The sequence below is a fragment of the Lathamus discolor genome, chromosome 2, assembly GCF_037157495.1.
Source record: "Lathamus discolor isolate bLatDis1 chromosome 2, bLatDis1.hap1, whole genome shotgun sequence".
In the NCBI taxonomy this organism is placed as follows: Eukaryota; Metazoa; Chordata; class Aves; order Psittaciformes; family Psittacidae; genus Lathamus; species Lathamus discolor.
Window position 1 is genome coordinate 11910146 of NC_088885.1, and position 27208 is coordinate 11937353.

The window sequence follows — 27208 nt, forward strand, 5'->3', positions numbered from 1 at the left end:
GTGGGATGGGGAAGAGACTTGGAAGAGGGTAAACCTGTGGATTAAGAACAGTTTAACAATTCAAATAAATATAACAATAATAATAATAGGAAAAAGAGACAGATGTGTAAAACTCAAGAAACACAAGTGATGCACAATACACTTGCTTACAACCTGCTGACTGATGCCCAGTCCATCCCCAGGCAGTGATCTATGGCTCCCAGCCAACTCCCCCCAGTCTACATACCGACCATGAAGTTTTATGGTATGGAATATCCCTTTGCCTAGTTTGGGTCAGGTGTCCTCTCTATGCTCCCTCCTGGCTTGTTGTGCCCCTCCTCACTGGCAAAGCATGAGACACTGAAAAGTCCTTGATCAGGGTAAGCACTACTGAGCACAACTAAAACATCAATGTGTTATCAGCATTATTCTTATACTAAATGTAAAACCACAGCTCTGTATCAGCTGCTAGAAAGAAAATTAACTCTATCCCAGTCAAAACCAGGACAAGAACTAAAGATACAGTGGACATGTCAGACAAAACATGTTCAAATCTTCGGGAAAAACACTAATGTTCAATTTCCTTTCCCAGGGAACAAAACCCATTTGTTCCCTTTAGCACACATTATATAGTGCACAATATATATCTGAAGCATGCTTTTAAATTAAAATGCTTTAATTTTATTTTTTTAATTTAATTTATTTACTTTTAATTAAATGTTTTCATTTTATCTTCGATTTCTGTTGAGATGTATGAATTGTGTTCTTTGGAAAACCACCTTATCATGTATAAAAAAATCTTCCCTCAAGATCTCAATAAATCTTCCAGGGTGAGTGAGACTTCATTTTTCTGAGGGACAAAACAGAAAGGGAACAAAACCACTCAGTGGTTCTTGAGGAAACCCTCTTATTTCAGCCCAGAATTGATTATTAATTGATTGGTGGGTCTGTGGGCCTTTGTGTTGTAAAGTATGGCTGAACTGAAATCAATACAGCTGGGTGGGATTTTCTGGTATTATGGGCACTTTCTTCTCTTTTATGCTGGTGGCACAACTGTATTGGAATTTATTAGACATGGTTTGTTAACAATGCATAAGGATGCATGAAATGTACTTGTGATTTAATGGACTTTATAGGTAGCAGGACTGAGGGAAAGAAAACATCCAGCTTAAACCCACCCCTCCACCCTCAACAAAAAAGTAAGGAAAAAGCTAGGAGCTTTCACCTGCCTCCAGTTTGTACTAGTTGTGAGAAATCACAAGTAGCAAGTGATGAATATGGTGAACTATGGCTTGGCTGATTATCAACATGCTCATGCTTCTCAGGTTTGTAACTCTGTGTGCTTCTGGATGAGCGTGTAAGGGATAGTCAGGTTTTAGGGACATACTACACTTGAGGTATATAACTGGCAAACCCAAGTGCAGATGCAGTATGTAGCTCCCACCACACAACAGAAAGCAATGCCTGCCTTCAGAAGGTGATGCACATATTGGGGGGTTGAATCTCCATCTGAGTGTGCCTGTTTCTTTCCAAAAACTAGTAGAAGAATCTGATGTGACAAAGTTTATTTTGGTTCCTGCTGTTAGGCAGTACAACTGCACATCCTAGGGGACAGCCTATAGGATTGGGATTCAGGTAATCCTAATTCCACTCCATGCTGGCTGGGCTAGGGTTAATTTTCTTCTTAGTAACTGGTATAGGGCAATATTTTGGATTTGGTCTGAAAACAGTGTTGATAAGGCAAGGATGTTTTCGTTATTGCTGAGCAGTGCTTGCACAGACTCAAGGCCTTCTCCGCTTCCCATATCACCAGTGAGCAGGCTGGGGGTGCACAGGGAGTTGGGAGGGGACACAGCTGGGCCAGCTGACCCAAACTGACCAAAGGGGTGTCCCATGCCATATGACATCATTTTTGGCAATAAAAAGTGGGGAGAGAAGAAGGAAGAGGGGGACATTCAGAGTGAAGGTGTTTGTCTTCTCACATAACCAGGACGCGGGACGGAGCCCTGCTCTCCTGGAGATGGCTGAGCACCTGCCTGACCATGGGAAGTGGTGAATCTATTCCTTGTTTTGCTTTGCTGGTGCGTGCAGCTTTTGCTTTGCCTTTAAAGTATCTTTATCTGAACTCATCGCTTTTCTCACTTTTACCCTTTTGCTTCTCTCCCCCATCCCACCAGCTGGGAGGGAGCGAGCTGCTGTGTGGTGCTTAGTTGCTGGCTGGGGTTAAACCACGACTTATTCTTACAGTGTCACTAACCTGCTCTGATCTTGGCAAGTCCACCGTCTGTCTGTTTCCCAACACAACTTTCATCTGCCTTTTATATTTAGAGGTTAAGTTATACAAGGCAGGAATAGTCTGTCTGCCTTTGTGCTTTTGCAGTACATACAACCCAGGGACTATTACTGTGGTATGCACAGATAAACATCATCTATTCTCAAAATGAAGAAACCCAGTCCAGATTCTGAATACTGCAAATCCACACACACACACACACAGGTTGTGTGGGCACTTGCTCCTACTACTCTTGCTCAATGCAAGGATATCTTAATCTGTCATCTGACAGAGGAGCTTCCCATCGTCTGTGACTACCTCCAGACCTGTCACACATGTCCCCCTACACTTGCAAACAGATACATGCTCTGTAAAAACAAGATGATAGTGGGATTATTGTAATCAGCTATTGAGTAATGAGATACTTGCATTTGCTTAGCTCTATTAGCTGTCCAAATGACATAATTCTCAGTGCTCCGTCTGAGAGTTAGACAGCGTACTTAGCACTCATAGCTTGCTTTGTGCCTATAGAGAAAGTGCAGTGATGTGACTTGAATAACAATGGATTCAAGAGTAATGATGAGTTTGCAGTCATTCATCTTGTCATTCAACAGAGCTAGGAGAAATTACATCATTCAAGTAGGTGACTAGGAATCTGGACATCTGAGATTTGAGGGTTACAGCACAGTTGGTTTATGAGATATTAGAACAGATAAAAACATTATTAGGAACATAGTTAAGGAATTACCAAATGTCTAAAAATATACAGGCACTGAAACATTTAATACAATGTTTATTGTGTGTAATTATAGCAAGTCTTCATAGTTTAATTTGGCTTGGTTTTAAAACATAAGACATGAAAAGCAGTATCAATTTGCTTAACCAATGTAGAGTGATGTAAAATATGTTGTTTTATGGAGTACCTGTCTGCATGGCACTGCTGTAACATCTCTAACTGGCATTTGTTGGGATTGAGCTCCTTTATGGTATTGCCTTTCCTGAAAAATGTGTCCTTCCCACATACTGTTTTACTGAAATCAGTATTTGCCACTGAGTGCTGTTTCTCTTTTTAGTCTGCATGTTATATAACCCATATCCTGATGTATATTCAATCAGAACACTTAAGGCTAACAATAATCTCTAAACCAGCATTGGTTTAAAATAGCTCAGAGTAGACCTAAAGCCGTTTAATTGTTCTGTCGTGAAAATAACACAAAAAATACAGTAAAAAAATATTTTTCTAATCTTAGATGTGTCTGTTACTTCTCTCACCTTTTCCTTTTAATCTCTTTTCTGCTTTCCATATCCTTCTTTTTCTATTGCTCCTATTTTTGTACTTTATATGGTTTCATACTTGCTTCATGGTTTTTACATGTCTTTTTACAGCTTTTCCTCTTGTGTTTCTCTAGTCTCTTTCCCCATCTCTTTCTTTCTTTCTTTGAAGATTTCCTTCTTACTTCTGATGGAGACAAGCTATAGTGGAGTCAGGTGAATTTGCAGTTTGGTTTCTAGTTCTGTGGCCATGGTCACTTCCTCTCCCCATATCTGTGTTTCCAATCTGGAAAAAGAAGATAATTTGGCCTCCATGCGGTTAGCTTTGACACATACTGGTGGAAAGCTCCTTGAAGCACAGCTCTGAAGCGATGGGTTTCACTGATTTCAGCTGACTGATGTCAGTAAAGAACATGAACGATTGTGCAATGTCTGATTTTAGATTTAAAAATTATCAGAAAAGTCTTTAAAAGATGAGAGGTGTGGGATAAGCAACAAACGTTCAGTTATGAACATGTTGTAGTGTCCTATGAAACCTTGTAAAGGGAAACTATGCATGTGAAGCCAGCCCTCCCATGTTCATTCATGTGGGTATTTAAATCATGGTTGCATGCCCCTAGTACCTTTGGGAAAAGACTTAGATAAGAATTACTTGGAGATTGTAATGCTCATGTCAAGTAGAATGAAATGTTATCCATATCTTGACTATACTCTGAGAAAGATACCCCTATCAGTGTCAATGCATTTCTACATCCATGGTTGTTTGCTATGAACCTAGCTTTTTGATGGCTGTCTATATAGCTTTCAGCTTTGAAGGATCTTAATTGCTCTAAGTGAAGGAGTCAAAGCCTGCCAGTGTTAAGTGCCTCATACTGTAAGTTGTGAAGTAAAACTTGTTTAGTCTGTATGGCTGCAACGAAAAAAATGCAGATATCAGCATTCTGATGTTATTCTCAGGAACTAAGTATTTACAATCCATAACTGTGGAGATGATGTGGAGAGTGAAGATGACAAAACATATTGTAGTATTTATGGATTGTAAAGCCATAAACTACAGACTGTATCAGACTAAGCTATGATTCATAAAAGCTAAGCAGCATTGGGTTAAGCTTACTTTAGAGGGAGAAGCACCTAGGATAGATTCAGGAATTGTCTGAATACTCACCATGTTTTATATTCACATTCCAGTTACATGCCCATTTTATAGCCCTGTCAGTGCTGATCACTCTGAAATCCCATGGTGCTTTGTGAAATAACCTAGTATTACCTCTGATCTCCTGACCGGGTATCAATTCAGATAATCACAGCAACACCTCTTATGCATCCTGCAGTTCTGACTGGAACCGCTGGTGTTCACTGGCTGCCCCAGGCCCCAGTTCTGTATTTAGAGTTACTATGGGCTGTTATGCGGCTGCTGGTTTCTCTGATTAACAGTTCAGCTGAGGAATTCTGGAAAGACGCAATTCCAAGAAAGAGCTGGAAGCAGGCCAGTGAAGATACTGCTGGTGATTTATTTTGATTTTCATTCTTTAGATGAAAAAACTTCAAGACTGGATGTAAGATTAATAAAAAAACCCAACACCTCCCCAAGAAACCAGGAACAAAAAAAAAAAATACATCAGTGTTGCACTGAATATGGAATTCCTGGAATCTTTTCCAAATTGCTATCATTGAAATGTATCAACAGTACGCAAAGTTTTCCCTTGTTCTCTGTTAAGTCTAGAGTATCTTCACTGCAAGAAATAGTTTGCTTGAATTCATGCAAGAATATGAATGGAAAATGTGTTGATCCTTTCTGAGGGAAACAAAGTACAATTCAATTAAATAGGAAAAATCATCAGAAATGGAAGAACTATAAAATTACAAAATATTATTTTCATATGCATCACAATGTTCCCAGGGCACGCATCGTGAAGCGTGTTACAGAGTCAGGAATTTAGCAAGAGGCAGAAAACCAAGACAAAAATAAGCAAAGTAGGAATAATAATGCAGTTTTTAAAAGGTCCCCTGAAGAAGCATACCTGCTAAAGGAGGGTTAGAACCCTTTAAAAGGGGATAAGATAACGTCCAATTATTTGAGAGTAAGAGAAGATTTTCTCTAGGAACAATTTATTTCTTTTGTAACTGTGCACATGAAAGCTTCTTTAAGCATCAGTTTTTGCTGAACACAGATTAGTGTAGAGCAGGTGGGCATGCAGGATTCATACAGTAATTCGTGTTATCTCCTACACTGATGATAATGCTTGGCCAGTTGGTTTTGTTTTTTTTCCGTGAACTAAGCCAGTGCAACATCTGTGTATCTAATATGCCTGAGATGCTATAATTAGAACATTGTTAATTATTCATCACTCTTAACTCTTCTCTTGAGTGTGGTAATTTGATAGAACATTTCTGAATACTGGAACACCTTGATCCGAGGAGCTTTCTGACAGTGCTTAAGCTGCTGTTTCTCATGTACAATCTTAGCCAATGTTACAATTTTATGTAGGTATAGAGGCTACTATATGTCTTTGAATATTTGTCTTGGTATGAAAACCTGGCACTATCCCTATCCTGGAAAAAAAATGCAAATTCATCTAGCTAAATACATACATTTCAACAAAATGGAAAAGATTATTTTGTGTTTAAAAATTAAAGTGAATTTTAGGCTTATCAGTCATGCTGAACTGTGGCTCCTTGAAGTCCTTTGTTTGCAGAACAGCCATTGTGCAGACAAAGCAAGCAGTGGCACGTTCCCCTCCATTATTTTGGAAGTGCTCTCTTCAAGAGGGTCAGCAAATAATTTACTTTTCTGCTTATTCAAGACATTGTCAAACGACTGGAATCAGTATCAAGATCACAGATCAATTTATTTGATTGCCTTCCATCTCCTTTATAAAAAAATACAAACATATTTAACTCTTTCAGCTGCACTGACTTTCCCAAGTAATACACTTTATGCCTGTCTGTTTGGAGACAACTGCTGCTTCTTGGCACATATCTTGCACTTCTCCTAAGATTCCTAGGTCCACACGTAGTTTTCTCTGTAATGTTAGTGAGCCCACTGGACTATTTCCTTTCTACTCAGGTACCTACACACAAGTCCAAACTCATCTCCGTTATGTGTTTCGAGACTATTTCAGGCACTGCAGCATGGCTGATGACAGCTGGAAACAGAAAGTTTGCTGTGAGAGATCTTGAAAGTCTGCCAAACAACGTTTATGTAGGAGACATGCTCTTCTTGCTGTAGATCTGGCATTCTCCCATGACCAAGTTTCAAGCTGTACAAAGGTCTAGGATTAAACCTTGAACCTCATGCTGCCATTGTGCACAGAATCCTGTGTACAAGGAGACTAACAACATGGTGACCACGAAAATGCACAAATACAATGCAAACATTATAGATAGCTATAGTCTCTCCCCATGCTTTCCACCCCTGAGTTAGATTAAAAGCTCCTGTATGGAATATTTCCCTGTTTTGCTGAATGATTGTTGCTTTTGTACCCCAGTTAAATTCAGTCCTTCTCCTTAGGACTCGGGTGTGGGAGAGTGTGATCTACAGCGTGCTCACTCCTTCTAAAAATCCACTGAGTTTAGAGGTGATCTTGCTGTGCTTATTGACCTTCTCAATTTCAAACACTAGCTCTTGGGGACCAGTTTTGTGATGGAGCAAGTCTACTGCCCTGCACAGCACCTGTAGGTGCTGTGGTGCAAGTGCTTCAAGTAGGAGCTGTGGTCTCTTGTGGTGTGGATGGAGGTGGATGTAGAGGAGGGGCTGCAGTCCTCCTGTAGGGCTTCTGCTTTCTCATACTCCCAGAAGGAGGAAGATGCTATTAGCTCCCACTTACCATCCCTGCTTGTATGCAAAGTGTATAGAGGTCCCTCTCCTAGTTTGTCTCCCTGCCCCCCTGAAGTGCTGCTAGCTCAAAGGGGAAAATTCTCTGTGGCTGTTGTGTCCTCTAGGTGAAGGAAGCACTTGGCAATATTCCTTCTTGTGCTAAGGGGCAAAGCAGAGTGGGTAGCATGTTGCAGGGACTCAATTTCCTCTTAATAATCAGTCTGGAGTTTTGTCTTTCTCAGGCGGATGTATTAGGAATTTCACTCCAAGTTTATTCATGATGGAATTAGTGGTTATGGATGCACCATGTCCCAGCAAAAAGACCAAACCAAACAAACAGCTTTCTTTGAGCCTCTGATTCTGTGTAAAGCCAGAAAGATGATAGACTTAAAATGTTACTTCTCCTGGCCAGGTTCTCCTTCCTTGCCAACCCAATGAGAGAAAAAAACAAACCAAACCAGAGTTGCAACTCTGCATTGAGATTATCCTTCTGCAATATAATAGAACAGTTGGGGTTGAAAGGGACCTTCAAAGCTCATCATCTAGTCCCATTCCCTGCCCCCCCCCCCCCCCCCCCAAAATAAGCAGGGACATTTTCCACTAGATCAGGCTCCTCGGAGCCCTGTACAGCCTGGCTTTGAATGTTTCAGGGATGGGGCATCTCACACCTCCTCACCTGTTGCAGTGTTTCACACACTCACTGTAAAAAAATCTTATTTTCCATCCCTAGTCAAAATTAGCTCTAATGAGCTCTAGATGGGTGTAGAAATCTGGATGCCTGAAACCCGTGGCAAGGCCCTGGTGTTTATTAAGAATACACGGATGAGATTGTGCACATGTAAAGAAAGCCTCGTTGTTTAACAGGCTGAAGATCAGGCTGCATCTCAGTATTTAATAATGAGAATACTTGCCTATACAAAATCTCCCCACCCTTTTCTGTCAGAAGTCTTGCAAAAATTAGATACTTGTATGCAAAATTCAACCAAAACATTATTTTTTTTTCTACCTCCCCTTTTCAAGCCTATGTCCTTCGCAAGTTTTGATATTTTTCCTCCTCCAACATTTCTGGTTGCCGATGTAAATACATGCCATTATATTTAGAACATTTTGACATGTTTTTCAGGTGCTACCAATGACAGTTCTACCAATGCTTTAATGGAAAAGCTGCATTTAAAATATCAGCAAAGACCATGGACTGAAACTCTGAAACTTGTCCATTTTTGCATGGTAAGAATTTCAGATTGGGTGCGAGTAGGATCTGTGGTGTTACAGCACCGGATTAAAAAAAACACCAAAACAGACAACAAAACCTTTCCTACATTATTTTAAGACTTTAGAGGTTGCTTCTTGCATTATTTTAACTTCAGGAGTCAGCTCTCATTGTCCAGTATTTTAGGTGATTTTCCATTCATTATCATTAGCACATTGATAGTATGTAAAGGTAATTTCTTGCCCATAGGACTAGGAGAAAAGACTGTTTTTCAGAAGCTGGTCAGAAAGTTGTTATCTAGACTCTCCCCTGCTTTGATATACCTTAAGCTATTCCATGCTTCTCACCCTTCCAGTAACTAATTCTATTTAAGAATCATCTTTGTAAAAAGCAGATTACACAACTGCTGTGAGTTTAGGATAAAAGTCCCATTTGTTTCCATGCTTCTTTTCATTAATGCTTAACTAAAGCCTTACTCTGAAAACAATGTCCTGATGCTGAACATAGTGAAAACTTTTCAGCAGTGAATATTCTTTGTGATGTGTGAAGTATGAGAAGTTTTCAGGCAAGAGCTAGAAGAGAAGCTGGGAGAGTTTGCTTGCTACTCAGTATCTTCAGCTGGGACTTGCTCCCTGAGTCTAACCAAGTACACCTATGGCACTTACTGATCTCTCCTTTTTACTCAGGCAGATTCCTCCTAAAATGAAAACCTAAGTAATTTCTTAGTTGACTTCTAGTATCATGGTGAAATTAGCTGGCATAGCTTGTGTTCAACTCAAAAGAAAAAAGGAATGGAGAGCCACTCCCTGCTCCGAAGACCTCTGATACACAATTACTGCACAGTATGGTCTTCGCAAATCCATTCAGTGCTGCCGCTAGAGTCATAGGTCACCTCTGTGTTTTACAAGAAGAAGTAAATAGTGTTTTGTTGTGCTGGGCATGTGTGTTCTGTCTTGAAGTGACATTTTTCTTTGGCTAGTAATTTAAGGAGTCTTTCTCTGTCTTGTTTTCACAAATGTGCTAGGATAAGCCACGTCAGCCTGACAGTAATGCTCCAGATGGTCCATTGCTCTCTTGCATGGAGAAGATACAGAGGATAATAAATGGTAATGATCTGTCAGATAACTCAAGAGTGTATTTTTTAATATAATATTCTATGGAATCTCCCATCCTTCTCTATTGATGATGTTCTGTACAAAGGGGTCAAATGTACAAACATAGAGGTGGATATGACACAAGAGACTTGTGACTCATCTTTGGGCTAAGCCTTCAGGCTATAACTATTCTCAAAATCTGCGAATAAGCTCTACCCAGCGCAGCCCTCATTAGGGTAAAAGTTGTCATTAATAACAAGAAGTCATGCAAGAGATACTATTTCCTCATTACGTAAATCATACTCTTTAAAGCAGGGTAATACTGGTTCTACTTCTTGATTGTTGCAGCCTAATTAAATAACATTTCCATTTTTTGCAGCTAAACCTTTGTTTTCTGTGATGAACAGACTGGAATCTTTATCCAAACAAAAAGGGTAAGTTTGTTTATGAATAAAGGCAAATGAGCAAGCATGGCCCTAAGTCCAGTGAGGAATACCATCTCTATGGCTTGCCAACAATATTCTTTTTTAGCTTGGTGTTTTAATGGAGTGTATTACTCAGAAGGGGCACAACTGCCAGTTTTGCTTTGCTGTTTATGAAGGAAGTTGCTGGTTGAAGGGAAGGCATGAATGCCTAGGTCCCAAAGCTGCAGGCAGAGGTGAATAATTTTCAGCAAACTACATGAAAATGTAAAGAGCAGAGCACAGATATATTGCCTGGTTGGACAGTTTTCAGAAGCTGAGCCAAGGAAAAGTTATTTTTGATGCATCCCTGGTGTCTCTTCCCACGACCAAGTGAACTATCCTCATTTCCTTTCTTTGTGTGACAGAAGTTTTAGATATACAAGCCTTCTTTTGTTTGGTTGGTTGGATTTTTCATTCTCTCTTTCCTCTCCCCTCAGGCTTAATGCTCACGTTAGCCCCAGTGGGACTACCTGCTACATAACATCAAACATGTTTTACGTAGAAGTTCAGCTGGAGATGGATGGAAAGGTGGTGGATGTAAAGTTAGCTCACCTCGGAGATGCTCCTGTGGTAAAGTTCATTTCCTCTGTCTCTCACCTCCCTGTAGTTTCACACTTGGTCTCCAGCTGCCACATCAGGAAGTCTTTGGCTTCCTTTTGGCCTTGTCACACGTGCCACCTTGTGCATCTCACTAGCTACTTCTTTAGGCATCTGAATCTCTCATCTAAATTTACCACTCAGTTACAGATATGAAGTACTGCAGTGCTAAATATCAAGGTAAAACTCAGCTGACCATCCAACAGTGTTGTAATACCCTGCAAAAATACTTACATTCTCACACTTTGGTGTTATCAACATACAGTAAATAATAGGGTCTTAAAATGTTTTCCTGCCAAGGTGTAGTGCGATATATATTCCCAATGAATGTCTTGGAACTGTTACCAGAGATTCTGGGAAATTTTTTTTCTGCCTTCTTTAGGAGTATGTGCATTCCTGCTAACAGGATGTTTTTCTTGCAAAATTTCCATCAAAACATTGGCAAAATGTCACTCTGCAGTTCACATTCCATGTTCTGTAGTTGTTCGTCCTTCAGATGTAAGATCCTTCAGATCAAAGAAATAACAAGCTGTTGTGGGGGGGTGGGGAGCAGAAAGTCTGATTTTTATCAGTAAGTATCCAAATTGTGACATTCATTTGGAGTTAATTTAGTCCCATTTTTTCAGTTGCAGCAGGCCCAGGAATTTCAAGTTGTTTTTCTTCACCAGCACAGGGCTGTTGATCAGTGAGTGCTGGGTGATATTATTAGGATGGGAATGCAGGTTCACATTTTAGTAATGTCAATAAAAAGAAAACTGGCAAAGATGATTTTTTTTTCCCCATGGAAGAATTTAACAACAAACTGTTAGCTTTATCCTGTCAGTTTTATCCTCTTCCACAGAGCCTTTGTCCTTCTAATTATTATATTAATATTGTGTTTTATCTATTTTAATGTTAGTCTGTTTTTTGTTGTTTTTTACTTTTTTAAGCTAACCATTCAGCTAATTAACAATAATGGGCAAGGAACAATCTTATGGTTACCAGTGAAATGCCTTTAAGAGATGTTTCACAAAGGATGGTAAGAAACAAGAAACTCCTCTCTCTTATTCCTGTAGGTTTGTGATGACATGGCGCAGCATCTAAGGTAAAGAATCATGTACAGAGTCTCTTGTTGAATTTAAAGGAATTCCTAGTCCAGCTGGAAGGGGTCATGGAAGGGCCAAGTGACTTGCTTAGGTTTCTGTCTGGAAAGGATTTGTCCCAGCGTGAAAGTACAGGCAGGCTTATTTGGGTTCTCTGCTGAACCACATTGCAGCCACACCTGAACAGAAAGGGAAGGTATATCTTCCTGAGTACAGGTCTCTGTGACTGCAGCACTAGATGGTTTAGTAAGGCTTGAAAAATCCATTTAAGCAGGTAAGTAAATACTTGGTGGCTTGGTCCAAGCAGAGCTCCAGGCTGTCACAGCTAGTCAGGAGCTGCAGGAATTCTGGATTTTGAGCAGTCTGAACCATTCCTTCACAAACTTAAGCAAGCCACTTGTCCCTTGTTCTTCTTTTTGGATTGATGTATCTACCAATTGTATTTAACATCTGTCTCTCTCACAGGTGCTCTGAAATGCAGTATTAATACAATCCTTGATAGTTTGATGAAAAGAACAATGTACAATTGCATTGTATTAAGGAAGTGTTACTATTTGACCAGCTTTATTGGAACATCAGGAAAAGTGTTTTGCAGCTGATGAGCTGTCAAATTTGTGTATCATGCACATTTATTGCTTTCAGTAGTGCATATTTAATCAGTGTTGGCTGTAATTACATTTGCAACAGAACCAAGGATTTGTACTTCCTGTTGTCTTCTAAGAAATTTAAAAGCAGTACTGCTACTGTAAGATCTGATAAGGAGGAGGCCTACATCACTCTAACATAGTGCTTTTTCTACCAAGTTAGATATAAAAGAGCATCTCCCATATGAAGACAGGCTGAGAAAATTGGGGCTATTTAGCTTGGAGAAGCTGCGTGGAGACCTCAGCAGCCTTCCAGTATCTGAAAGGGGGCTTACAAGGATGCTGGAGAGGGACTCTTCATTAGGGACTGTAGTTATAGGACAAGGGGCAATGGGTTTAAACTTACACAGGAGAAGTTCAGGTTAGATAAAAGGCAGAAGCTCTTCCCTGTGAGGGTGCTGAGGCATTGGCACAGGGTGCCAAGAGAAGCTGTGGTTGCTCCATTCCTGGCAGTGTTCAAGGCCAGGTTGGTTGGGGCTTGGAGCAACCTCGTCTAATGGAAGGTGTCCTTGCCCATGGCAGGGGGCTGGAACTAAATGATCTGAAAGTCCTTTCCAAAGGACCGTTCTGTGATTATCCATCTTGTTTACTAGCATGACAGCAGTTGTTTCTTTTTGATAGGATGAAGAACTATGATGCCTTTGGAAAGATTCTAGAAGAGCTGTCAAATATGTATAAAATTCCAGGAGACAGGTTGCAACTAGTTTTTACTTGAAAACTTACAATCCATAGCCTAGCTATTGTTCACTTACAGAAATAATACTTTGTCTTCTCTCTCTCCTAGTGAAATGAAAGCTAAGGGATACCATGCTCTGCAGGCCCTTGAAAAAGATCTCTATTCAATGTCTCTTCTGCACAGGTAACTTGAAGTCTCTTTCTGCCCTTCCCTCCACCCCTTCATTTCACTAAAACCCAAATTAACTGATCTAATTATAGAGCAGCATGTTGAAGGTTAATGAGTTTTCTTGCACTGGAAAGCCTGGAGCTTTTCTGCAGCTTGTCAACCAGGCACGCCAAACAAGACCATCTACTGAACTGATGTGCTTTATCTAGGAGACTTGCTAGAGCAGAGCTTGGGGGGGTGCGTGTGTGCATGTGACCACCTACAGGCGCAAACAGTGCACCTGAAAATCAGCAGTCTCATTTGGATCTCCCTGTGGCAGAAGTAAAATATCCCTTTTGGGGTCCTGCTGTTTGAGCATCAAAACTCAGGTTTTAGATGAGTAGTGGATGCTACTTTTTCTTCTATCCTTCCTTTTCTCATTTCTTCTTTCAAAGGGTAGAATTATAGACAGATGGGGAACAGATTTTCCTAAACCCTCTGGTAATTGTACAATGATTTTCATTCTTTTAAGAATATCAGAGTTGAGGGCAGTGTTTTCCTTCTGAATTTTTGAAGCATCTTTTCTGATATCTTGCCCTCAGCAAGCATTTTGTAACTTGAAACACACCCTTGGTTTATTTTTGTACAGTGTTCCCTTATGAAGCATGCTAACTCTGTGAATAAATATACTGTATCCTTGCTGATTACTGATATCTCAGTAAATATTATTTATGTGTTAAACAGATTATTCATCCCATCTATGATGTAAGTTAATGCACTGCAGAGTTTTAATGCACAGCTATGAAATTGTACAGCTGTATGTATTCAGCTGTATGGTCACATTTATGCTTAGAGATTGGTTATGTTGGAGTTAAATTATGCAGGTTATTTCCTCACTCTTTGCTCAACCTGCCACTCCAATGTTTTTGTCCCACTTCATTTCTGCTAAATAGCACATTAAATTGCAACATGAAACAGCTCAGATACAGGGGTGAAACTGGAAGCTCAAGTCTTAGGAGTAAAGCATGAATGGAATGATGGTGTTTTGGAAGCTGTCATAACAAATGAAGACACAATCTACTTCCAAGAAAGTACTGTCTCCCTTTGATTAAGGGTGCAAATTATCCTTTACATGAGCCAAGCCAGCACTGCAACTCAGGAAACACTAATCAAGATGTGTTTTGAACTAGATCAGAGGATGTAAACAGAGTCATGGAAGTACTTCATGGAAAAGTAGGACACCTGGTGCCAAGAGCTGGAGGTGATTTTTTTTCTTTTTTTTTTTTTTTTCTGAATTCAAAGAATTGTAATAACAACTCCTACTATTTTTGCTTGATCTTTTGTTTTGTTACTTATCTTTGTTTGCAGTAAAGATTCATCATAATAAAGAAAACGTGCTGTAGGGATTTATCTTGTCTGTATTCTCACATGGTGTGCAGACATACAGAAGGAAACAATATAGAAAGGCCAGGTGGTTTATCACTTACTACAACACTGACTTTGCCGCAGCCTTAAAACAAAGGTAGTAATATTCAGAGGTTATGTGGGAAACCACGGTTTGGGAGTAACCATGAGATGACAGCAGTGGTAGCTGAGAAAATCCTCATGTTGCGTAAATGGCAAATACAGTCAGTTGATAAGGTTTTTTTTGGCTCATCTACGCTGTCAGAAGCAAGCTTTAATGCTTTCTAGTTCATAAAAGTAATTTTAATACATGCTGCCACTATCCTGTTGCACAGCTTGATGTTAAGTGTCCCTTATACAAGTATTACAACTTTCCCTTCTCTTTCCGGCTAGACACTGAAAGCTCCAGTTTAGCTAGTATATTTTAGGCTGAACAACAGGTTATTGTGCAAGAGATAAAAACTTATTCTAATCTTTTCAAAGATATCTGATGACTGAGGGTTTAACTATTAAATCCTGACAAAGAAAATACTGTGATTTGAGCATATACTGTAATTAGACGTGTACACTTATGAGGAATCCCCTTCTGCCCACCTATACTGTTCCTGTTTTGTTCCCCTTTGTGCAAGATGCCTTGTAGTGACCTGTGTGGTAACTATTTTTTTTTATTCCATAGGAACTCCTATGAACATTGAATTTTACATTTCTCCTTATCAAATTTTGGAAGAAGAACTAAATCCTGGTAAAGCTAGAAAAGCAGAAATAACTCGTGATAATTTTTTCAGTGCTACCTGTTTCATTAAGTTCATTAATGAAACTCAGAAATAAGACTTAAATTCTAGTTTAGCAGAATGATTTATGTGACGCACTTCAGCATGATTAGAACGTACATCAGGAAACTACTTTCCCATTTCTTGGCTGTTGACCCAAACTGAAGTAAGAGTGATATCAAACAAAGTAACTGCCTAGCCAGAATGAAAATGGTGGTTGTTTGATCTATTTCACGGCATATCCCCAAAGCAGCTATTGCTTTTGCATGTTGGGTATGGTCTGTGCAGCATTCTCCTTGCTGCCCAAGCCACTGAGGCTGTCCACTGGACTTGACTTTTAAAAGACCTTCCCATTGCATGTTTTGTATGCACAGGTTTAATCTACACTGACACAAGGAAAATAATGCAGTTCTCTTTCTCCCTCAGGTTCCCAGGTATGTGGAACAAAGACAGTTGTAACTGTTGAAGGCACAGATACACTCCACAAACTTCCTCTTTCTCCACTGCTTGCAGATTCTCAAGGCGGAGAGGATGGGTGAGGCTCTGGACACCTCTCAATACAGAAATGGATTTACAAGTCATCAGCACTAATCTCAGCATAACTTACATTTAGCCTGTGCTAAAACAGGAAGCTCTGTTTTATTGATGGTGTTATGCCCCACAGCTACACCAGCTATAACCTTTGGCTTTTACAGATTTCCCAAATGGAATATAAAGTTATTATGTTCGTATTTAGCTGTGTCAATTACATTGAACTATGGATTTATTCATAGATTTGAAGCCAGAAGATATATAGAGAGATATTAAACCTTAACTATACAAAACAGTTTGTCACCCCACTATCAGTACTGACACCTGATCTCAATACTTCAGTGCCAGTCCTTCTCCAAAATATCACTATAGAAGACTTATAGCTAACACCCTTGTGCATTGTTCCTCAGTTTCCCGTGGCTCACTTTTCCTTTCTTCCAGTCTTTAACATTAACCTTGTTTTACAATGTTAAAGGCTGTAGCTGCATATATATAGCAAAACTTTTCTCAAGACAGAAAGTATGGAATGTAGTAAACTGCTAGGGACCTGATAGTGGCCTTGCACTACAAGTCCCTGCTATGTCAATTTCTGTATCTAGCTTTCATTCTGACTTTGTTTTTTCCCTCAGCAACCCTGTTTTTTTGCCACTGACTGATGAACTCAGCATGGATTTGCCAGCCTTCTTTGTATTGAAGTTTCACCAGCCTATTCCTATGTCCTTATCCAGTATTGAAATGATACAGAGGCTGACAGGCATGTTCTAATTGTTTTTAATACTAAGTAACTAAGTAATTGTTTTTAAGACTAAGACTTTTCTGTGACTATGCACTGCCTATTCACTTTTTTTTCCCTGTGTGAATGTTGTAAGAGGGAAAACTGGTTTCTGGGGCAGAACTTGTTCTGTTCTATCAGCTCAAGTGTAACATTCTAGCAACCAGTGCAAAACACAAAAGTTCTAATAAAAGTATCACAAATTACAGGCAAAGCTGTTAAACACTCTACCTCAAATTTCCATTAGCAAAAAAGGGGGTAAGAAAGGAGACTGATGTTTTGATCTTTTCAAAATATTGGGTTTGTTTTTAATATAGGCTTTCATGTGCAGTCATAACCTAAATGCTAATTTAAAAAAATCACCTGGTTTCAGGAATTCAGATTACTGGCTTGAAACCAGCTCCTCTGTATGAGCTGATTGTTCAGTCTACCCTTAAAGAAAAAGGCAGTGAAGATGTGTCTACATACAAATCCCATTTCTTTGTGGTGAGTATAGTGTTTGTTTGACACATGCTTTGCCCTTGTGCAAGATACATACTGAACTGTATTTCCCCATAAGCAAGCAGTGCAGACTTCCCAGAATCCCAATAGTATTTAAGTGCTCCTTAGGAAATAGTTCAAATTATTTATGAAACAGCGGTAGACCCTTTCAAGTAAGTGAGCTTCTCATCCTCATTAATGAAACACTGCCTGCATGGCTGTTGAAGTCATACTAATTTGTCTGTCTGTAACCCAAATACTTACTCTTGTAAAAATTGCTCAGAACTTTACCATTAATGCCTTAAAAAGAAGGAAACTTATTGAGTGGTGTAAGAAGCAAGTCTCAAGATGGTGCTTACCTAGACTTTTGAAGGTCTTTATCATGCTGCATGTCATGCTGCATATCATGCTGTTTTAACAAAAAAAGATTTATTGATTAGATAACACTGAGAATACTGATTCCTTTTAAAGGGACTGGCAGGATGAGAAGTGTAAAGTGTTCTAACAGCGATGTCAGTTACGGTCTAGAGCCATGATGGTCTAACTGTAGATGGCTTCCCTTTTAATAACTAAATACTTAATTTAGGCTGCATTAGGTGTAGAGATAAAAACTTACAATAGAAAAGGGTGGCTTTCTGCCAGACTTACATACAGGGCAGCTAAAGGTCAAGCTTCAGTGATCTACTTTTTTTGCTAGGAAACATTAATTTTGCAATAAATGGCAACAAAAGATAAGGACACTTCTTTCTCTTCTACTAACAGTGGTAGCAGAGCCCATTGCCTACCTACTTCCTGGACTTTGAGTTGGTGGTAGTAGCAAGCTTATACCATGCTAAAATGAGATGTAGCAAAGCTTTTGTCTATAAAGCCCTTAAGACAAACTTTTCATTTCCATTAGACACATACAAAAAGCTCTGTAATTTCAGCAACCCCCTAAAATATTAGTACTTGCTAGAAGAGTGCTTCGCTTCTGCGATTAAAGATTTTACTTCTAAGAATAAATTACTAAATTTCTAACCTCAAAAGGAACGTAGTGGAAACCCTTTTGCTCCATGAACACACAAAGAAAAACTGTTCTACTCTGCTCTTCAGGTTTTCTTAATGTAGACCCTGCTAATTAACTGCCCTGCCCTGTTCTTAAGGTGACAGTTCCCACTTGGCATCCAGAAATAGGTAACACACTAGTGCACTTCTAATTTTGTCAGAGAATCACTGTTGACGTGGACAGGTGGCAAATTTTTCTTACTATCTCTTCTCCTCTCCACATGAATCATCAGGAGATCTAATCAGGAGATTCTAATCAAACAAGCTTCTCTAAAGAAAGCAGTAGTGATGTCAAGCAGCACTACTATGATATTCTTTTGAGGGATTTTGGTTGTTAACATTTCTATAGCCTACAAGGTTCTTAAGAGTATTTGGTAGAATAGGTGGCCCTTGAACTCCTGACTGCTTGGCTCTGGGTATATTCACTTAATTTGGATGCATTTGGAAGGGAGAGTAGATCTCATTTTGCTTCCTCTAAGGATTATATTTCTACTGAAATGCAAAGACATGATGGACATGCTACCAACTTGTCTTCCACAATTATTTGTGTTGTCAGATTGTGCAGTTGCCTGATAACGTCAAGCTTTAAACTTTCTTGTTTTGCAGTGCTTGAAATATCACCATATTTGTTGTTCAGTCTCTTCCAGATTGCCCAAAGCACTGCTACTTCATAAACAATGGCTCAGAAAAATCAGATTCAGCAGGGGCCTTGGTCAGTAAAATCCCATTTAGCCATCCGCAGTGTGTGCCTGGTGTAATAGAGATTCTTCGACATCAAGTGGCATATAACAGTCTTATTAGCAGCTGTGTCTCTGATAAGCATATAAATGAAGGTAAATTGCATGGCTGGAAGTAATGGGAGAGTATTAGAGAGAAACTAGCTTCTAAGCTGTGTGTTAACAGATTTTCTGCTCCCTTGCCAAAGCTATCACTACTTGTGAGTATTTTAAATGATAAAAAAATCCTGAAGTATAGAATTACACTCTGTATATGTGTGTCTATATATATAATATCTATATTATGTATGTATTAATCCTCTAGGCCTGACACTTCTTACAAGCATAAACTAAGCTGACAAAGTAATGAGTAATTATATTCTACTGTATCAGTATTTTTTAAATTCTGGCATGTGATGCAGCCATAAGAGTCAATGGATATCACTAAATAGTGGTTTTATTTCTAGATGGTACAGAACTGCTTCACTTTGAAGTGGCACCACACAAGAACACCAGCTTTTCTGTCTTTTTCCTTCATCCCATGAATGAGAATTTAGCCTCTGGTATGTGTGGAATAATTGATACTGTCCTCATTACTGGGCTGACAAAGGGATTTGGTTCTATCCAGGCTCTTGCTTCTCAGTTGCAAAAGCATTCCAAGAGCCACTCTCGATGGTGTGCAAACCACGAAAACAGAAGTAGCACTTGTATATAAACTGCTTGCTGAAGTGTTCAGTATTTGGCATAGAACTGAAAGTAAATATAACTAATCAAGTCCTATTCTGCATTGGCCTGCAGTTAATTCATAAATTGTAACTTGTGCTATTTTTAAGTATACTGGGAAAAAAACCCAAGTGTTACTCAAGAGCATTGCTGCAGGCCCCATCCCATTGACTTCAGTCTTTCCTCTCCTGAAGCATGAGAATGAAAGGCTTGTTATTCATGTTTATAAAACTGTTTATTTTGAATTGCTTACATTCTCTTCTTTCTTAGTGACAATTGATGTTATAACCTCCAGAGAAATCCAGTGTCACCTTCATTTAAATCCTCAAGACCCAACTCTCAATTCTAGTGATGACTTTATAACAAGAGCTGTGAAGCGGTAAGTAGCTTTATTTCACAACACATGGAACAAACGAACCTCAGGTGTCCATTTAATGGAAAGATTGTTGTGTGTTCACAAGGCCATAAACTCAGCAACCAGAAAACTTCACGCTAATAAAAAGTTATAATAGTGAGATTAAGTTACTTTGGCGTCTTAAGTATCTCTTTCAAAAACTTTAAACATGAATAGTGATGGAAAGTGTTTCTTTCAAGTAAAAAAGAGATGGGGCAGGGAAATACTTTTGAATGAAGAGTTCTACCTTTTATAAAGATGCTTTTTGCTTTTGTAAACATGCTTTTCGCAAGACTTTAGCTGATGACAATCTCATGACTGGTATAACTTACGAATAGCATGGAAAGGGATCTTCCCATATCTCACACCAATCAGTGCTTCCTTTCAGAAAGTGAGATGTATAGGGCGTATCTACAACAGTGTGTCTTGCTTGCTTCCTGAAGCAAATTCTGAAACAAATTCCAAGAGGCAAGTTGCTGTGATATAAGAACATACTCTAAAGAAACGACTGAGAGCGCTAATTAATTTAGCATAAGCCAGTCTACAACTAGTATCTATTTGATGACAGCAAGATCAATGCAGGCTGGATTTTTAACCTGTTTTAAAACTAGATATTATTCCCAGAACCAGGTAATGCTATTGTTAGAGTGGAGAAAAAACTCTAGTGTAGATAGTGTTTTAGAGAAGATATGCTCTGTACTGGTTTTATACAGAACATGAAAGCTACAGTTATAAAACTCAGCAAGAATTACTGTATTTCAATATTGTTAGTTTAGCTTTTCATTAAAAGTACCCTTATGACTTTAACTAAATCCTCCTTGCTTTTCCTATCAAAGCTGCTTTACACCCCTAAGCTCAAAGATTCAGCACTTGATTTCATTGTGTTAACATGTTTCCACTATAGCACGTGTAGTTATACTGTAGTTACTATTAGGTTGTACAAAGCAAAGAGATGCAAGGAGGTAGTGGCTGGTTTTTCACCACAGGTTATCATTCAGATGTCAGCCACAGTCTAAAAAAAGAAGTAAGCTGAAGGATGGATAAAGTCTGTAATAGTGACTAATCTTTTATTTCCTCTTTCAGTTGCATGTCAGTTCCAGTTGTCATGAGAGCTATTTTCAGGAATGCTGCCAAGGTGAAAGCTGCCAGTGAAACACAAGATGTGAAAGCAGACATGAAACAGAAACCTGAACCACCATGTGAGCAAGTTACACATTCTGACAGTCCCGAAGACACTCTTTCTGTGGCTGGTCAGCAAGATTTGGTAGTGACGGATAAGCCAAGTATTACAGACAGTGCAAAAGAAAATCTCTCCACAGCCAAACCGGAAACTCTGGGTGATAACACAGAAAAAAGTAACCCCACAGTAAGTACAGAAGCTTTGTGTGGAGCAGAGGAAAGTAATTCCACAGCTAGTACAGAAGCTGTTATGATAGATAAGAAAAACACACAACCTATTGTTTGATAATCAAACAAGAAAGAAGTATTTTCCCTTGTGTAGATTGCTTTTGCAGAAGTAGCTGGAGAAACTTGGCAAGCTTACTGTCTACTTAGTGATTTGTGAATGGAGTTTCCTCTTTGCACACTGTTAAATACACACAAGTAACGCTCTTGACTTTGCATTTTTAAACTTCTAAATTTGGAAAGTCTAACACTGCTCTAGTAACCTTTATTTTTGTCGGCACCATATTCTACCACAGTACAGAAGGTATTTCTGTCTAACATATGTGATATAGGCTATAACATGACACATGCACCTCCTGGAAAGCAATTTTATTCATGTCAGGATTATGCTAAATAAATGGAGAAAATGAATGACCAGTTTTGCATGTACGTAATCTATGCAGACAGAGACTTCCAATTGCAGTTGTGTTCCCCTTATGCAGAAGTGGTACTGAATGTCAGCCAAATTTACAGTCCACCAACTCCATGGCAGGGTAACAGAATCTTTAGTAAGGAAGTTGTAAACTCGGTCTCTGAAAGTCATGTAATTTTTACCTTAGCTTTTTTTCTGGTCTCAAAGTAATAAAACTGTTTTTGTGAATTTAATTTATTTTTTTACAGAATATTTCAGTTGGCTGTTCAAAATTTCAGTTTGTCTCTGTCTAGACTTGCTTTGTCTCAGACATGAAGGAAAGTCACATGCAACTTAAAACAAGTAAACTCCTTACTGTAAATCATTTTAACTAGTGTAAAACAGAGACAGGAATTCACCAAGAAGAGACTTCCAGACCAGAGCAATTTGCAGCTACAGTTAAGGGAAGCAACAGGAAAAGGTGTCAAATATACAATGCTGGCACAGAAATACAAAGCTATCAGAACTATATGTGTGTGGCTGACAACGTGGTTCAAAAAGAAGGTGAATATGGCTGGCTTCCTTGAAGAGCTTGAGAAAAAATACTCTGGCAATGAGGGAAAGAGAGTTCAGGCTAGAGGGACTGGCAAAAAAACACAAGGAAGTTCACTAGACTGAAAACATGTTCAGTGTGGTCTAAGAGGGTGAGAGGAGATGGTCTAACAGCAAAACAATGTAACTGCCAGTAATTCTGCATTCAAAGAGAATGGTGTATTTTCAGCACAAGTGAAATAACCAGAACTGTATGAGGAGAAAAAAATAGTTTTTAAATGTGAAAGTGCATTGCACAGTGGTTACAAGAGGAAAAATATGATGAAGGTTGAAAAATTCCTATATTTTATACAGTGACTAGAGAGAGTCACAACACTCACATCAGCAGCAAATCTTCTATTTTGCACAGAGTCAGCACATCATCAATAGCAGCTTATTCTGCAAGAACAGCTGTCCATAGCACAGGGCATTTATTTTTTAGATATTAGAGAGGACTGATTTAGAGGGGCTATTTAAGGGATCTGCTCCATTTCCAAATGAGAAAGTAGGGGTGAAATGATAGCTTCTGACACAGAACAGAAACACATTTAGTAAATCTCTGTAAAGCTCTACAAGTCCTTTCCCCTTTCTGTGAAAATTTAAGATTAAAAGCAAGGTGGTGTTTTTTTTTTTTTTTTTTTTTTTTGCCAGAAGCTAAAATGTGGTGAAGTTTTGCAGAATTATCTCTAATGGAAAGTACCAAAATCAGACTTCCCTAAAATGCATCAGCCATGGTCCACAAACTGAGAATCAAATACAGTTGAGATAATTTTAAATACCATGAGACAGAAAACCTAATGTTCCAGATGCTGGACATGATGAAATATATCCAGTGATAAGCCCAGTTGCTCTATTAGCCAAATAGTCTGCTTTTTAACCCAAGCAAGGGTTGACTTTTCAGGATCCGTGCAGAGTTTTGCCTTGCTGCATTCAGACTGCAAGGAACCAACGTCACCATTACTTCTACAAGTGTTCTCACCAGAGCTGCCACCATCTGCATGTTTTTCAGCTTGAACTTCATTGTATTCTGTCCCAGCAGAAGCTGTGTGATTAAGGTCCATGTCCTGAACAGAATCTAAAATGTGTCCAAGATGTGGCTGTTGTTCAGTAGAGCTCAGGTACTTCAGCACATCTTCTTCATGCTTTCCAACTGCATCAAGAAGATTATTTATCTCGCTTAAAGCAGAATCATGTCCATTAAAATGACACCAGGATAAGAGAGCACTGAAAGGTTAAGGAAAACAACAAAAAAGTGATTACATGTACTCACACAGACCTCCAGTTGTTGAAGGTTGATACCAATGTGACAAGATACTTATACTATATAAATGCATATATTTCATTCACATTTTCTGGGAAATTCAAGCAGTAGAACTGAGTATTAAGCTTAAAGATGTAGATTCAGATAATTTTGGCAGAGCAACTGACAGAGGAATGTTAAGAATGATCACTCTACAACCTGTATTCAAGACCTAGATGATTCTCAGGCTGCTCACTTTGGACAGATTTACAATGCATGTTCCCTTCACACACACCCTCCACATACACATGACCTTAAGAAGTTCATAACTTACTTCAGGGTTCCTCGGAACTGGCCACATGTAACCATCAGCTCAGCACCACGTCTGTAACCTTGATTAAAGCCTTCCTGGAGTGCAAGTTCTTTCCCAGCCTCAATTCCATCCCTATAGCCTTCCTGTAATAAGAGCAGTGAAACAGGTTGTTCACAAGATGAAAAACTGGACCTGGGACAATTCTGTAACAATAAAAAAACCGTTCAGCCTCTTAAATTACAGCTTCTAGATTTTAACATCTCTCCCAGCTAAATCCCCACTGCAAACCAAAACATGCTTTTTGTAGCATTATATTTTATTGATCTGCAAGATCCTGTTCTTTTACAAAAGGATCCCCAGAAGGTCCGAAAGTAAGGAGAGTATTTTTAGAAACATTAAAAAATAAGAGAAATATGGAAGAAGGTGCTTGCTTTTATGATAACCACCTCCTTTATGAAAAATTCATTAAGGAATACCACAGATTTCTAGCCATCTAAAAACACACAGGCTGCAAAGCCTCCCCTTTAACAGAGGTACTCTTCTGTCCGTAATCCATCTACCTGTTTCCACAAAAACAATTACGGCACCTTGCTTCTCTACTGGATCTCATTCAATTCAAGAGTTATACCGGAAAAAAGATGGTGATGGAGTAAATCACGTGTAAATATACAAAACAATGTGATGGTTTTCTGTGAGAAACCACCAATGACTGTAATGCAAATTCATTTCCTCATATTCTGATATTACCATATAACATAGAGTAATTCTTAACTTCTTTCACACCAAAATTCCAAGTTGTAAGAGTGAAAGCTTGTATTTGATCATGAGTGAAGAAAACTAGCGGCCTTGCTGAAGAAATAGCCAGGAACAAGAATGTTTATTTTGCACAACATACAGCTCTAACCTCAATAACATTTTGTGATTTTGCAGTATCTACTTATAAAATATCAGAGGGATTTGTGTACGAACACTGAACCGCCCCTTAAAAGAACCAGGCTTTTCAAGGGACTCACATGCAGGAGACTTTTCCTTGGAGAATACAACAGCTCTGTTGTAAAACCCTTCCTCATCAACAGCCTACACAAGAGCTTCCATTCATGTTCTTCAGACAAATGCTGTTCACCCTTGAGCAGACGAGCCCTACTGGTCCCATGCTGAATGATAATGTATCTGTTGAAGTAGCCCGGGTTTATGTACTTGTTTTGCTCCCTGTAGAACACCAGGGAGGCAAAGGCTGTGGAAAAATGCTTTCATAAAATATGCTTTTCACTAGCAGAGTAAATAAGCCAAAGAACTACTCAGACCGCAGCGTCCAATTGTAGTTTCACGTGGAGTCACAAATCTTACATCTGACTGATGAAGAACTCTACGTAAAAGCCCAAACATCTCATACTTCTCTATTAGCACTGTTCAGCTGTGTTGCCCTACATTTACTAGTGGTATACTGCAATACAGTGGCATGAAGCAAATAGCTCACATCAGAATTGAGCACTGCCTTTTACAAATGCACATGATTGTACGGAGGGAGCTGATGTCTTTTAGTAAAACAGGACTTTGCTTTGATTACTAGGATAGTGTTTCTGCAAATCCCTGCTACATTTTCCTGGCATTCAGAGGAAACTAAGCCACAATAACCTTTTAAGCAGCCACTCTTAGTTTAAACCACAACACCCCCTTTAAATAAGCCACATGTATACCAAAGTATGTATCAAAATATCTGAAATGGTTAAAAAGACTATTCAATCACTGCTATAGTATTACCTTCAATCTTTTTTTCATGGTGCTATTCCATTCTTTCTGTAGTAAATACATCTCATCTGCATCTTCATCAAATACATCCTCACTGGATCGGCCAACTGCAGCTTGTACCCAGGCCATAACAGCAGTGATGGCTATGACTTTGTTTATGTGGTTAAGAAAATACTCTCAAAAGTCCCCCTGGCTAAGTGTCCAAGTGGAATATAGGCAGAAAATGTGAGTTCTGAAGAGGTCGTGAAGGGAGCTGGTGGTTCAACCTGTACATTGGTTTCCCCATGGAAACTCGGCGCTGTTTACCATCGGGGTGCATCTGTCAAGACAAGCCAGGCAGATCATCCCTCACAAGGCAAGTTCTGAGGTGTACAGGGACAGCTTCGGGCAGCGGTTTCTCTCTTTACTATGGCAATAAGAAACAAGCGCCTTTTCTCGCAGCGGCACCAACGGCTCTCGGGGTCCCAGGGCCGGCAGAGCCGTCCCTCCCCCGGGACACCACCGGCTGGAACCCCGCAGCCTGCAGGCCCCTAGCCCGCGGCCCAACAGAGGCGCACCCCAGCTGTCCCCGCTCCCGGACAAACCCTGGCCGAGCCCACAGGACCCCGCCGCGGCCCCCGCCAGGCCCCGACACCCCATTTCGCGGCCGGTGCCCAGCTCCACACAAGCGGCCGCGCTGCGGGAGCCTTCTTTCCCCCTCCCCTCATCTACCCCTCGCCTCGCTTCTCCCGGCTGCCAGCTCGGCCCCCGCCGCCAGCACGGCCCCACGCCCCGTACCCTCACCACAGCCGCCGCGCCGCCACTTGCTGGGGGCCGCCATCTTGACTGATGGCAAGCTGGCTTCACTGACGTCAGCAACACTAGCGGAGCGGCAGCCATGTTGACCGAGGGCAAGGTCCTCAGGTAAATGGCCGCCATCTTACCCGGCAGTGCTGTAGCTTCAAAGCCCATCCGAGACAGCGGAGGCTGGCGGCCATGTTGAGTAAGGGCGCAGCCCCGCATCCTCCTGAAGAAGGCGGGACGGGGTGGCCGGGTCGTCGAGATCTGCTGTCCGCTGAGGAGGCCGGGAGTCGGTGCAGGAAGGAGCCATTACTGTGAACGCTTCTTCCGGGTGTCCGGGGGGGCGGATGTTGTGGCTGCCCCAGGTCTTCCTCAGCACCCTCAGGCCACCCTCGAGGCAGGGAGGTGTAATCGTTTCTTCAGTCGTAAATTGTGGAATTTAAAAACAACAATCTGCCTTGTTGGCTTCTGAGTCCTCAAAGTCCTCGTGTGTCAGGTGTGGCCTTAAGCTATCCTCTGCAAGGTTCAGGCATTGCAGTAATAAATCCTTTTCAGGATGAAGGGTACCAGGAGGAGTAAAGTGTTACAGTGTTCGCTTCTATCACAGAAAACATTAATACCTTTTTGACATACAACAGAATAATGTGGTTTT

At 40.0% G+C, this 27208-nt stretch overlaps 2 protein-coding genes and 1 long non-coding RNA gene across 8 annotated transcripts; 1 reads left to right on the forward strand and 2 right to left on the reverse strand.

The window, feature by feature from the left end:
- The first annotated feature begins 1864 nt into the window (after positions 1-1864).
- LOC136007673 (mediator of RNA polymerase II transcription subunit 1-like) lies at positions 1865-22137 on the forward strand. The gene is made up of 17 exons (XM_065665731.1): positions 1865-2023; positions 8463-8567; positions 9575-9656; positions 10024-10078; positions 10546-10678; positions 11761-11789; positions 13053-13124; positions 13216-13290; positions 14445-14515; positions 15335-15400; positions 15855-15963; positions 16589-16713; positions 17105-17217; positions 18893-19088; positions 19439-19534; positions 19965-20073; positions 21172-22137. The coding sequence occupies exons 1-17, from the start codon at positions 1880-1882 to the stop codon at positions 21551-21553; spliced, it is 1962 nt and encodes a 653-aa protein (XP_065521803.1). The 5' UTR covers positions 1865-1879; the 3' UTR covers positions 21554-22137.
- On the reverse strand, positions 6389-18266 carry LOC136007676 (uncharacterized). Its single transcript, XR_010609805.1, has 3 exons — positions 18230-18266; positions 17571-17620; positions 6389-6669 (listed from the first exon to the last, which is right to left on the reverse strand). It is a non-coding gene; the product is annotated as an uncharacterized LOC136007676 (long non-coding RNA).
- On the reverse strand, positions 21130-26900 carry YAE1 (YAE1 maturation factor of ABCE1). Of its 6 annotated transcripts, none has more exons than XM_065665736.1 (4): positions 26700-26900; positions 25789-26095; positions 24049-24170; positions 21130-23698 (listed from the first exon to the last, which is right to left on the reverse strand). In XM_065665736.1, exons 2-4 carry the CDS (start codon positions 25903-25905, stop codon positions 23269-23271), a joined length of 669 nt encoding a protein of 222 aa, XP_065521808.1. In that variant the 5' UTR covers positions 25906-26095; positions 26700-26900; the 3' UTR covers positions 21130-23268. The 6 variants fall into 6 exon arrangements, with proteins under 6 accessions (XP_065521808.1, XP_065521807.1, XP_065521806.1 ...); XM_065665735.1 differs by lacking the exon at positions 26700-26900 and adding an exon at positions 26560-26641; XM_065665734.1 differs by lacking the exon at positions 26700-26900 and adding an exon at positions 26554-26641.
- Between the last annotated feature and the right edge of the window lie 308 nt (positions 26901-27208).